The sequence below is a fragment of the Copadichromis virginalis genome, linkage group LG13, assembly GCF_057382275.1.
Source record: "Copadichromis virginalis isolate Kocher_CV1m ecotype Utaka linkage group LG13, C_Virginalis_male_GT1.1, whole genome shotgun sequence".
Lineage (NCBI taxonomy): Eukaryota > Metazoa > Chordata > Actinopteri > Cichliformes > Cichlidae > Copadichromis > Copadichromis virginalis.
In genome coordinates, this window is record NC_140630.1 from 1,432,245 (window position 1) to 1,445,001 (window position 12,757).

At 44.7% G+C, this 12,757-nt stretch overlaps 1 protein-coding gene across 2 annotated transcripts in view; it reads left to right on the plus strand.

Annotated features, from left to right (window-relative positions):
- The window catches only part of fbxw4 (F-box and WD repeat domain containing 4), a 42,512-nt gene extending 29,978 nt beyond the window's left edge, over positions 1-12,534 (plus strand). For both annotated transcript variants that reach the window (XM_085476814.1, XM_085476813.1), the window contains exons 7-9: positions 1,372-1,512; positions 11,698-11,839; positions 12,306-12,534. In XM_085476814.1, the coding sequence (XP_085332940.1) occupies positions 1,372-1,512; positions 11,698-11,839; positions 12,306-12,440 (418 nt within the window). In that variant the 3' untranslated portion in view covers positions 12,441-12,534. The remainder of the gene's footprint in view (positions 1-1,371; positions 1,513-11,697; positions 11,840-12,305) is intronic.
- Positions 12,535-12,757: the final 223 nt, after the last annotated feature.

Below are 12,757 nucleotides of genomic sequence, written 5' to 3' on the forward strand. Positions count from 1 at the left end.
CTGAGCAAGGTACCGTCCCTACACACTGCTCCCCGGGCGCCTGCTTAGTGGGCTGCCCACTGCTTCACAGAGTGAATGGGTCAAATGCAGAGAAAAACAAGTAATTTCCCCATGGGGATCAATAAAGTATCCATTATTATTATTATTATTATTATTATTATTATTATTAAAGCTGTGCTAAATCAAAACATGATTCAGACATGATCCTGAGTGATTGCTCAGGAAATATGGGAGCAGCTGAAAGTACCAACATTCTTTCTTCTTAAACTTCCACAAAGTAATCTTTGGGTCTTGCTTCTTTTTCTTGACTTTTAGTCACCCTCCATCCAACCATCTAACACTGCCTAGCAACATTCTCCCCTGACACCACATGTTGGGTTGCAGCGTCTAAAGATAGTCCACGGCATGTTCCTCTACTGCTTTATCTCTTCTCTTCTCTTCCCGTCACCTCCACTGAAGTCCATTCTCGTCACCTCTTATCTGGGCACGCTTTCTACCACTTCATCCAACTTACTCCAGAATAACTCTTTCACTTCTAACATTAAATTGACAACATTCAGTATTAGTCCGTTGATTCCCAGCTTCAAACTCAACATCCTCTTCATCTGCACAACACTTTTCATATATTCTATTCCTCTTCCTATCTTCACTATGGTAGAATAGTTTGAATTCCCTCTTATGCCCCTGTGTTTCAAATTTTTACCCTCACATATACACTCATAATCTTCTTTCTCTCTCACGGCCTCAAAACATGCGTTCTCCTCCTCTTCTTTCAACGCCTCCGTCTTCAGCCAACAGTAGCACCGTTTCCACCGGCACCATCCTGGCCAACAGCACCGGTGGCAGTCGTTGTTAACCTGGGCCACGCCCATTCCAGTACGGACGTTTTGTTGATGATCTTCATGTTTAATCTGGCAAAGATTTTATGTTGGTTCCCTTTCCCGATGCAGTCCTCTGCACTCATCCATGCTTGGGGCTGGCAGAATACTGTGGCTTGACACTCTGGCTCTTGCCTTTATTAAAGCAATGACAGATGTGGAGTGAGACGTAGCTTTTATTCGTAAATACTGAAACTGTGACTAACATGTATTAAATAACAGTTGTGTATCGCCCTATACTGTATTCATATTATTATAAAGCTCTCCAATAGCCCCTTAGAGCACCACTAGTTAAGCATTAATTTGTCTAATTATTCAACCTACTGTGCATATTAGCATAGGAATGACTCAGCAATGTCATGCTGGCGAACAAAACACAAAACCACAAAAAAATAACTTTCAGTTTCTTTTTTTCAGTTTTTAAACTCTGTTTAATTTCATATGTGGAATAAAAAAACTCAATAAATACATTTACCACTCCTGTCTTCACTAGATCGATATTCTTAGGCACTCTGGGCTCAGACTTTCGTCGTGGTGCCGGTGTGCTGGATATCAGGTTTGAGTCTCCGTTCCAGCTCTTCACCTGTGGTTATGATACCTTTATTCGACTGTGGGACCTTCGACTCTGCCCAAGGTATGCCACCATTTTCCTCTTGCCAGGTTTGGTTTTAAAGTCAGTGTTTCTCTGGAGTTTGTTTCCTTAAAAGTTGTGTTGCTGTATGAATGTAAATAAACACTGAATTCAGTGAATCATAAATTGGTTGAACTGGTTTGATTCCAGTTAGAGACACAGAGACACAAGTCAAACACGGAGTCCCGCTAGCAAAGCTTCATCTTTGATGGCGCTTCAACAATGTTAAAAATGCCAGTTCGACTGGGTCAAAGCCAAAACTGCCGTTCTTGTGTAGTAATTCTGTCCTGCCGTGGTGTGCATCTATCAGAACTGGTCCAAGGAACAAACAGTAGTGAACCAGCAACAGGGTCATTGACCCATCCATCCATCCATCTTCATCCGCTTTATCCGGGGCCGGGTCGCGGGGGCAGCAGCCTAAGCAAAGAGGCCCAGACCTCCCTCTCCCCAGCCACCTCCTCCAGCTTATCCGGGGGAACACCAAGGCGTTCCCAGGCCAGCCGAGAGATATAATCTCTCCAGCGTGTCCTGGGTCTGCCCCGGGGCCTCCTCCCGGTGGGACATGCCTGGAACACCTCACCCAGGAGGCGCCCAGGGGGCATCCTTGTCAGATGCCCGAACCACCTCAGCTGGCTCCTTTCGATGTGGAGCAGCAGCTGCTCTACTCTGAGCCCCTCCCGGATGGCCGAACTTCTCACCCTATCTCTAAGGGAAAGGCCAGCCACCCTTCGGAGGAAGCTCATTTCTGCCGCTTGTATCCGCGATCTCGTTCTTTCGGTCACTACCCACAGCTCGTGGCCATAGGTGAGGGTAGGGACGTAGATCGACCGGTAAATTGAGAGCTTCGCTTTTACACTCAGCTCCCTCTTCACCACGACGGACCGGTGCAGCGTCCGCATTACTGCAGCTGCAGCCCCAATCCGTCTGTCGATCTCCGGCTCCCTTCTCCCATCACTCGCGAACAAGACCCCGAGATACTTGAACTCCTCCACTTGGGGCAGGAACTCATCCCCGACCCGGAGTGGGCACTCCACCCTTTTCCGGCTGAGAACCATGGCCTCAGATTTGGAGGTGCTGATCCTCATTGCCGCTGCTTCAGACTCTGCTGTGAACCGTTCCAGTGCGAGCTGGAGGCCCTCACCCGATGAAGCCAACAGAACCACATCATCTGCAAAAATCAGAGATGAGATTCTGAGGCCACCAAAGCGAAAGCCCTCCGCCACTTGGCTGCGCCTAGAAATCCTGTCCATAAAAATTATGAACAGAACCGGAGACAAAGGCGGAGCCCATCACCCACCGGGAACGAGTCCGACTTATTGCCGGCAATGCGAACCAAGCTCTTGCAACGGTTATATAGGGATCGAATGGCCCGTAGCAATGGGCCAGACACCCCATATTCCCGCAACACCTCCCACAGGACACCCCGAGGGACACGGTCGAATGCCTTCTCCAAGTCCACAAAACACATGTAGACTGGTTGGGCAAACTCCCATGCACCCTCAAGTATCCTGGAGAGGATAAAGAGCTGGTCCAGTGTTCCGCGACCAGGACAAAAACCGCATTGTTCCTCCTGTATCCGAGGTTCAACTAGCGGACGAACTCTCCTTTCCAGCACCCTGGCATAGACTTTCCCAGGGAGGCTGAGGAGTGTGATCCCCCTGTAGTTGGAACACACCCTCCGGTCCCCCTTCTTAAAGATGGGGACCACCACCCCGGTCTGCCAGTCCACAGGTACTGCCCCTGATCTCCACGCAACATTGCAGAGGCGTGTCAACCAGGACAGCCCTACAACGTCCAGAGCCTTCAGGAACTCGGGGCGGACCTCATCAACACCAGGGGCTCTGCCACCAAGGAGTTGTTTAACTGCCTCAGTGACCTCGCCCCCGGAAATTGGCGGGTCATTCCCCTCATCCCCAGACTCTGCTTCCTCCTCGGAAGACGTGTCAGTGGGATTGAGGAGGTCCTCGAAGTATTCCTTCCACCGCCTGACAATTTTCTCAGTCGACGTCAGCAGCGCTCCACCAGCACTATACACAGTGCAGGTAGAGCACCGCTTTCCCCTCCTGAGACGTCTGACGGTTTGCCAGAATCTCTTCGAGGCATTGACCACCAAGGCATATTGATGCATATGGGGACCAAAGATTGGCCCTTGTCATCTGATCTAACGGACAAGCTCCTGAAGCTCAAATTGCAGAAAAAGTTCAAGCTGGTTTTGAATGGAACGCGTCAGAATACACAGTGCAGTACAGTTTGTTGTGTATGGACTGCATAACTACAGATTACAGGGTGCACATGCTGACCCCTCTTCACCGTCAAAAGCACCAACAATGGGCATGTGAGCATCAAAACTGCAGCAATGGAAGAAGATGACGTAGTCTGAGGAATCACATTTTCTTTTATGTCACGTGGATGGCCGGGTACATGTGTGTGAGACTTTCCTGGGGATCACCTGGAATCAGGATGCCCTTTGAGAAGAGAGCAACTGTGCTAAGGCAGAGTGATGCTTTGGGCTTCTGTTGGGAAACCTTAGGTCCTGCTTGACTCGTACAAGCAAGCAGTCGTGCAGATGATGCACACAGTGTCATTGAAACAGTTATCTTTTATGGCTTTCATCAGGACATTTCATCTTGCCGTAACGTAAAACTGTTTCAGGATCAGTTTGAAGAGTACAATAAGGTTTGGGTGTTGACTTGGCCTTCAAATTCCCAAGATCTCAATCCCCTCAACGATCTGTGGGATATGCTGGGGAAACTATTTTGATTCATGGAGGCCCCATCTCACAACTTACAGGAATTATTGCTAACATCTTGCAAGATACTACAGCACTGCTACTGACGTCTAGTGGAGTCCAATCCCCGATGGGTCAATGCTGTTTTGACTGGAAAAGGGGGCTCAACACAATATCAGGCAGGTGGTCATAATGTAAGCCTGATTCATGCATATTGTAGATGATGAAATATTCAAAGTTTTTGCAATTGACAAACAAATTTGACAAACCTCTGCCTATCTTTACTTTTGAGAAAAGCTGGCTCATATAGACGGTCTTTTTTATACCCAGTCATGTTACCAAAACGAAACCTAATTCAGCTGCAAATTGTTCTTCTTGGTGTTTTGTTTCTGTTGTTTTTTTTTGCTCCGAGTCTGCCAGGGCTCTGAGTCTGCCTGGGCTCCGAGTCTGCCTGGGCTCTGAGTCTGCATGGCTCCTTCCACACTCCAAAGACATGAATGATGCTGTAGATGTGAGTGTGATGGTTGTCAGTCTCTACGTGTTAGCCCTGAGATACACTGGCGACCTGTCCAGAATGTACTCTGCCTCTATGACAGCAGGCTCCACCCCACCCCACCCCCTCCTCCCACAACCTTGAAGTGGATAAGCAGAAGAAAACAGGTTCTTGCAGTATGTGCATTACAAACTGCCATCAAAGTTGGAATGCTTGCATGAAGTTGGCACAATTTCTTTGAAGCAGGGGATGCTCTTACAGAAAGGCAAACACGCCTCACACCGATTCTCGCCGATCAGTGTAAAGTCACAGAACAGCGCTTCGTCCAGAGTGTGTCCTCATAAATCACGAGATACAAGCTGCTGGCCTCTCAGCTTCCTCAGCTGCAGTCATTGTCAATGGGAGATGAACATGCCCTCAGAGACAGACCAGACTTTGCTACGAGATGAAATAAGCGCAGGTTTCAGCGACAATAGACGACTGTGGCCACAAGATGGCAGTAGTGTAAAAGCTGGATGCACACATTGACATGCGAGGGGCTTTATGACAGCGCTGTCTTAGATGAAAAGAGAGAGATAACTTAATTTGGAACATTTTATATCAATTTTTAGCTTTTAAAAGGCAAACACTGCTTGCCTTGCTTGTCCTGACAGAACACCATTATTCTATGACCAGTGCAGGCAGCTAACCAGCAATTCTCTATATAACGACATTATTTTGGATCAAAAGGGTTACAAGGAGTTTCAGTCTCTGTTTCTCAGGGATCAGTCAAGTAAGACAAATCTGATCTGATTGGCTGATCTCTCTAGGGACTATGAAAGGAGTTGGGTTTGGAGAATGGCTGGCACAGGAGGGGGTCCCTCTTTAGATATCAATAATTCATATGCACAAACCTAACAAGACTTAAAAGACTTCTGTGACCATGCTGAAGCTGCACTTTGTCAGAGGTTCAGCAGAAAATGCACTGTGATCACTCAAGAAATAAAACAAAAGAACAAAACTAATACACATTTTACATGATGCCATGGTGCTTATACGGTCCAGTGTGGAATCAGTACCCTCAGTTACTAACAGTGCATACACTCACACGTCTGCATAAATCATGCTGACCATGTGTGCCAACAAATGAAGGTCTGGTCGTTTTAAGAAAATTTACAATAACTATAATCATTATTATCACTCCTAATGTCAGTCCAAAGCCGGGGTGAACAGGGAGGTTTGGAGTGACCTACAGACTCCAGACTTGGCCATATTAATATTATGTACCACGGTTCTTATGTAGGGCTTTTCTGTTCTATCTGAGCACTCAAAGCACATGCACAACATGCCTCATTCATAGAAGCATCCTATGCATTGGTGTTTGTATCTAACATTCATATACATTCACACTCCGATGGATGCCTTTGGGAATAACTTGGAGTTATCTTGCCCAAGAATATTTGGCATACAGACTGGAGCAGCCAAGGATTGAACCACCAACCTTCCGATTAGTAGATGACCTGCTTTACCTCTTCTCCTATGCTCCAGCCACCCCTACATCATATTGGTTTATGGACCATGACTAGTAAGGGAGGGAGCTGGTTGATATGAGGAGAGAAGTAACATTGTGTGTGCCCAAGACCAGGTTGAGCAGACCTGGAAGAGCATGTGTTGTGTAGATGAAGGGAGTGTTAAACAGGATCATTAATTTGAATCTGAAAGTCAAAGTTGTGATGTTGAAGGTTTTCAGTGTTGGATGTCAGAAAAGAAAGATAAACTGCAGTGAGCTGGTTCAAGTTGGTTCAAGTGGTAGAGAGTGAGTGGTGAATGGAGCAGACGTTAATAGTCAAGTAGGTGAAGAGGAGGTATTGGGTAGGAATGGTGTTAAGGAGAGAGACACAGAAGGACAGATGGTGTGGATTTTGCAAACAGGATGAATATTGCTGGGATGAAGACATTTAAAATACAGGAAGTCCCCTCTGAAGGTCTCCTAGAAGATGTGAATGCAGCATTACGGACAATCCTCAGTCACCTCCTCTACGTGGATGACATCAAGCTGTGTGCCAGGAGTGAACGAGACATCGATTCACTGATCCACACCACCAGGATCTACAGCAAGGAATGCCATTGGATTGGAGAAGTGTAGTCGGATTGTAACGAAGAAAGGGAAGGTAGTCAGAACCGAGGGGACCGAGCTACCAGAAGGCAACATTGCAGATATCGAAGACATCTACAAGTACCTGGGAATCCCCGTATTCGGTATCCGTAGCCAGTCTTGACAATAATCTCATTGAGGGGGTTCATGCCTATGCTTGATGGTCCCCATAACCACTTAAGGGCAACCTAGAATAGACACAGTATCAATAAGTAAAGTTGCTGTGAGGAAATTTGACAAGCAAGACATGTAAAATAAAAAAAGAGCCTGTTTTTTACTCATTTGACAAGAATTCCAATCACCTCAAATTTATCTTTATAATTATTCACCTGAAGATCATAAACTTTCAGGATACTTCACAGTGCCTCCGATATCTTCCCAGTGTGTGCTGCCTTCTGTCTGTATGGGGTCACAAGTCGTGGTCGTGTCTGTCAAGTGCAGCGTAGAACTGGTTCCATAGGTTGATGTTTGTGCCTCGCTAGAACTCCACACTTCATTGAGAAATCGTATTTTTTAAAGAGGAATTTCCCCATTTGTGTGCAGTCTACTTTTCTATTGTCCTATTAACATTTTTAAGAATGGGTGCTGAACCTTTGCAGCACTACCTGTATCTCAAAGCTGAAATCTATTTTTCAGCCTTCATTTATTCCAGTGGGTTCCATCAACCTTTTCAACATAGTTCAGTGTGATAAGGATGTGTCGTGATTAAAAAAGACAATTTTCTTCCAACCTACAAATTGTAGGTTACAAATATTTAATTGGGCTCACGGAGAGGAGCCCAAAGTGCACCAACCTGGAAAAACGGTCAATTATGGTAAGGATGGTTGTGTTACCTGATGAAGGCGGGAGGCCAGTGACAAAGTCCAAGGCAATGTGAGACCACGGCCTCTTTGGAGTAGGCAGAGGTCGAATCAGGCCAGCGGGACGAGTATTTGGCACCTTGTTTTGTGCGCAAACCAAGCAGGTCGTCACATATTCATGTGTGTCTCTCACTAAAGAAGGCCAACAAAACAGATGCTGAAGAAACTGACGTGTGATTCTGACCTGGGTGAGAAGCGTCCACTTCCACCATGAAGAGTTTGTTGAGGTCCCCTTGAACCAGGATAGAAGTGGAGAAGAACAGCTTCTTAATCTGGTCGAAAGCCTGTTGAGCAGAGGGAGACCACTGAAATGACACTTCAGTGGTCAAGTTGTGTGAGGGATGTTACCACTGTGTCGAAGTCCCTGATAAACCGCCTGTAAAAGTTTGTGAATCTCTCAACATCTGCAACTACAGTGGGATGCAAAAGTTTGGGCAGCCTTGTTGATAGTCATTATTTTCCTGTATAAATTGTTGGTTGTTACAATAAAAAATGTCAGTTAAATATATCATACAGGAGACACACACAGTGATATTTGAGAAGTGAAATGAAGTTCATTGGATTTACAGGAAGTGTGCAAGAATTGTTTAAACAAAATCAGGCAGGTGCATAAATCTGTTGTCATTTTAATGATTCCAAAACCTTCAGAACTAATTGTTGGAACTCAAATTGGCTCGGTAAGCTCAGTGACCCCTGACCTACATACACAGGTGAATCCAATAATGAGAAAGAGTATTTAAGGGGGTCAATTGTAAGTCTCCCTCCTCTTTTAATTTTATCTGAAGAATTGGGGGTCTCAAAACAACTCTCAGATGACCTGAAGATAAAGATTGTTCACCATCATGGTGGGAAGGACACAGAAAGCTGTCTCAGAGATTAAAGCCGTTTGTTGTCACAGTTAGGAACATATTGAGACAATGAAAGACCACAGGCTCAGTTCAAGTTAAGGCTTGAAGTGTCAGACCGAAAAAAATCTCGGATAGACAGAAGCGGCGGTGAGAACAGTCAGAGTCGACCCACAGACCAGCACCAAAGACCTACAACATCATGTTGCAGCAGATGGAGTCGCTGTGCATCGTTCAACCTTTCGGTGCACTTTACACAAGGAGTTGCTGCATGTGAGAGTGATGCAGAAGCCTTTGCTCCGCCCACAGCACAAACAGAGCCGCTAAAGCACATTTGGACAAGCCAGCTTCATTCTGGAATAAGCTGCTGTGGACTGATGAAACTAAAATTGAGTTATTTGGGCATAACAAGGAGCGTAATGCATGGAGGAAACAGAACACAGCAGTCCAAGAAACACATCTGCTGCCTCCAGTTATATATGGTGGTGGTTCCATCACGCTGTGGGGCTGTGTGGCCAGTGCAGGGACTGGGAATCCTGTCAAAGTTGAGGGACACATGGATTCCACTCAGTATCAGCAGATTCTGGAGAATCAGTGACAAAGCTGAAGCTGCGCCGGGATGGATCTTTCAACAAGACAACGACCGAAACACTGCTGAAAATCCACTAAAGCTTTCATGCAGAGGAACAAGAACAACGTTCTGGAACGTTCATCTCAGTCCAGACCTGAATATTATTGAACATCTGTGCTGTGAGTTAAAGAGAGCTGTTGATGCTCGGAAGCCATCAAACCTGAAGGAACGAGAGATGTTTTGTAGAGGAAGGATCCAAAATGCCTTCAACCACAATCCAGACTCTCATTGGAACCGACAGGTAGCGTTTAGAGGCTGTCATTTCTGCAGAAGGCGGATCTACTAAATATTGATTTCATTTCTTTGTGGTGCCCAAATTTATGCACCTGCCTGATTTTGTTTAAATAATCATTGCACACTTTCTGTAAATCCAATAAACTTCATTTCACTTCTCAAATATCACTGTGTGTGTCTCCTATATGATATATTTAACTGACAATTTTTATTGTAACAACCAACAAGGAAAATAATGACTATTAACAAGGTTGCCCAAACTTTTGCATCCCACTGTATTTCTGATTCTTCGGCTTGGGCCACTTCAAGCCAAAGCTGCCCCTTTTCCACTATGAAACCCTGGAAGGACACTGTTTACACGTGTAATTCACATTTTTGGTGGGAAACCTCGTCAAAAACAGCAACAATTTAGCCAAAAAGTCATTACATGTGATTTCAGGGTGCGTTCTCAGTACCACTTGTGCCCACTTCAGCATTCGCCCCGCTTCCATGACAAACTCCGATCCCAACTCCTGGTGAAGAAACACACATTTGTCAACTAGGCAATCCAAACACACGCAAAGTTTTCATAAGCTATCAACCGCTGTGCTGACGAGTAAACTCAACGATGCAGCGTCGACTGAAGCTCAGCCGCACAATTAAGTAGGGAGGCTGCTGACGATGAGCAGCAGGTGTGGCCGGCTTCAGCACAGGAACACTTCCAGGTCAGATGACACGTGAAACCGGACTTTTGGAAACACACACACATCATCACACAGAAACACGCCTTGAGGCGACTGGTGTTGTGATTTGGCGCTATATAAATAAAATTGAATTGAATTGAAACACACAAACAGGAAAATAGGAGACTGGGAGAGGAGGCGAGACAAAAACACAACACACGGAAACAACGGCCAGGTCGACCGGTGAGGACTGGCAGACTGTGACAAAACTTAATACAGTCCTGATCAAAAGTTTAAGACTGCTTGAAAAATTGCAAAAAATCATATTTTGCATGGTTGAATCTTCACAAGTTTCCAACTCGAGCTTCAACATGTAAAAAAGAAGAAACGGGACCAAACGTCGTTTTGAGCATGCAGTTTATTGAAAACCAGCTGAAACAGGCTGTAGTACCTGTAGATAATATTAGCAGCTGGTGATGGAGCCATTGTGACCAAATCATTTCCTTTGGGGTTAATAAAGTCTTTCTGATTGTGGTTTCCATTGTTTATGTGTCTCACTTTCAGAGTCTAGCAGGTCAGCTCCCCGTAGAGGTTAGCTCTGTGTGTGTGCATGCACACTTCCTTACACCAATGTCTGTCCCGGTGTCGCTCCATCACTTATTGATGAGGCTGCACTAATGGAGGATTGATGTCTATTGACAGAAAAATCGTATCCCCACAGCATGTAAGAATCACTCTGCTGCTTAACAACCCAAGAACACACCTTTGACACACTTGTGTGTCCAATTGTGTTTACATCACGTGTGAGGACATTATCCCGACTTGCATTCTTAATTTCAGGATATTAAATTACGAATTTAATGTTGACAAATTCACCATAACCACAAATTCATGTTTATTATATCCTGGCATTAAATATATGAGCTGTGCTAACAGGTCTATGTCTGTGTAACTTGAGAAATACACTTGAACACATGAATTTAATGGAAATGGAAAGAAACAATTAGTTCCACAAGGACTGTGATGTGCCATAAATTTTAGACGCCCACCATGTTCGACTGTGTTGTTTAACTTCATCCTAAGTTGTCAGATGTTGGCAAAGATGAAGAAGGGAAGACTATGACTCGAACCGTGTCACGCTTGCTCACTGCGACGTTATTGTAGTTAAATGATTGTTTTTGGATAACGAACAAGTTGGGACAAAGCCCAAACAACAGTTTTGACGTGAGGTTGTTAAGATATGGTCCTAAGTGTTAGTCTGCTGCATAATCACTGAATTTTATTGGCTGGCTCATCATAGGGTGCTTTGAAGTTGGCTTAGTACAAGAAATCCAACAGTATATCATTTTTGAAAAATGGTACATATGATTTAAACGCTGTGGGCACTAACACCTCAGTAAGCTTGTCGAAAGGTTTGACATGTTTTTGCCATATTTTGGGACAAGCAGAGAATCTGACATGAAGAGTAAACTACAATTATGCTTTTATAAATCCAGCTTACAAACATATATTTACAAGTCATACAAATTATTATATTTACAAATTTAATAATAATAATCTTTCTTTCATATCAGCATGCATTAAGTCATCCTTTCTTACAGGAAGTGTGCAATGGAGTGGGAGGAGCCTCATGATAGCGCGCTGTACTGCATCCAGACAGATGGAAACCACATGATAGCCAGCGGTTCCTCATATTACGGTGTTGTACGTCTTTGGGACAAACGGCAGACTGAATGTCTGCAGGTAAGGACAGAAACAGGACTGAACTGAAATATGCCAAACACAGCGTCTGACACGCCTAAAAGAACACAAAACTATTCATCCCAAAAGTTGGGCAATTATATGTTACAGCAACCAACAAAGTTTAAAGAAAAGTGAGTTTTTTGTTCAATAAATCTAAATATTATACAATAAAAAGGTTCAAATTCATGTAGGTGTAGCGCTATGTGATGCCAGTGGCACAGAAAGTTTTCAGCTGCGTGTCCAATATGTGCTGGAGGAGGTGGTGGTGAGGATCCATTAATTCTACACAGTCATGTGGAGGACCTCTTTGTCAGATGATTGAGGAATTATCTAACAAATGCATCTCAATCCTCAGGCCACAGAAAAACCTCCACACAGCAACATGTCCAGGATCTGATGTGATGGATTATAAATGTCGTGGCACTCGATGCTGTTCCTTACATCTGGAGTTTTGTCTTTTCTGCAGTTTTTCCAGTTGAGCTCGGACCCTGTGAGCAGCCCGGTGTACTGCCTGAGGTTCAACAGCTCCCACCTGTATGCAGCCTTGGCCACTGCTGTGCATTCGCTGGACTTCAGACAGAATGGCACCCAGATTAGATGATACACACAGACGCTGCTTGTAGTTTCATCATTTCCATAAATATAATATCTATTTTCTGACTATTACAAATGTGTAATAAAATAAGATCAAATGAAAGAGCACATGACTCTATTCTTTTAACACTGGTGTCAAATCGGTCAGTTAGGCAAAGTGCTGTGCTGCGAGTGAGTGGTGTAGAGGGTGGTTAGGATTACTCACCATGAAGAACAAGTGACTTCAGTGTTCACTGACTTCCTCCAAGTTTCTGGTTTGCAGCCAATCACAGAGCCAGTGTTCCTAATCATGTATTCAGCCTGTTGGTGTCACCACGTAACAAA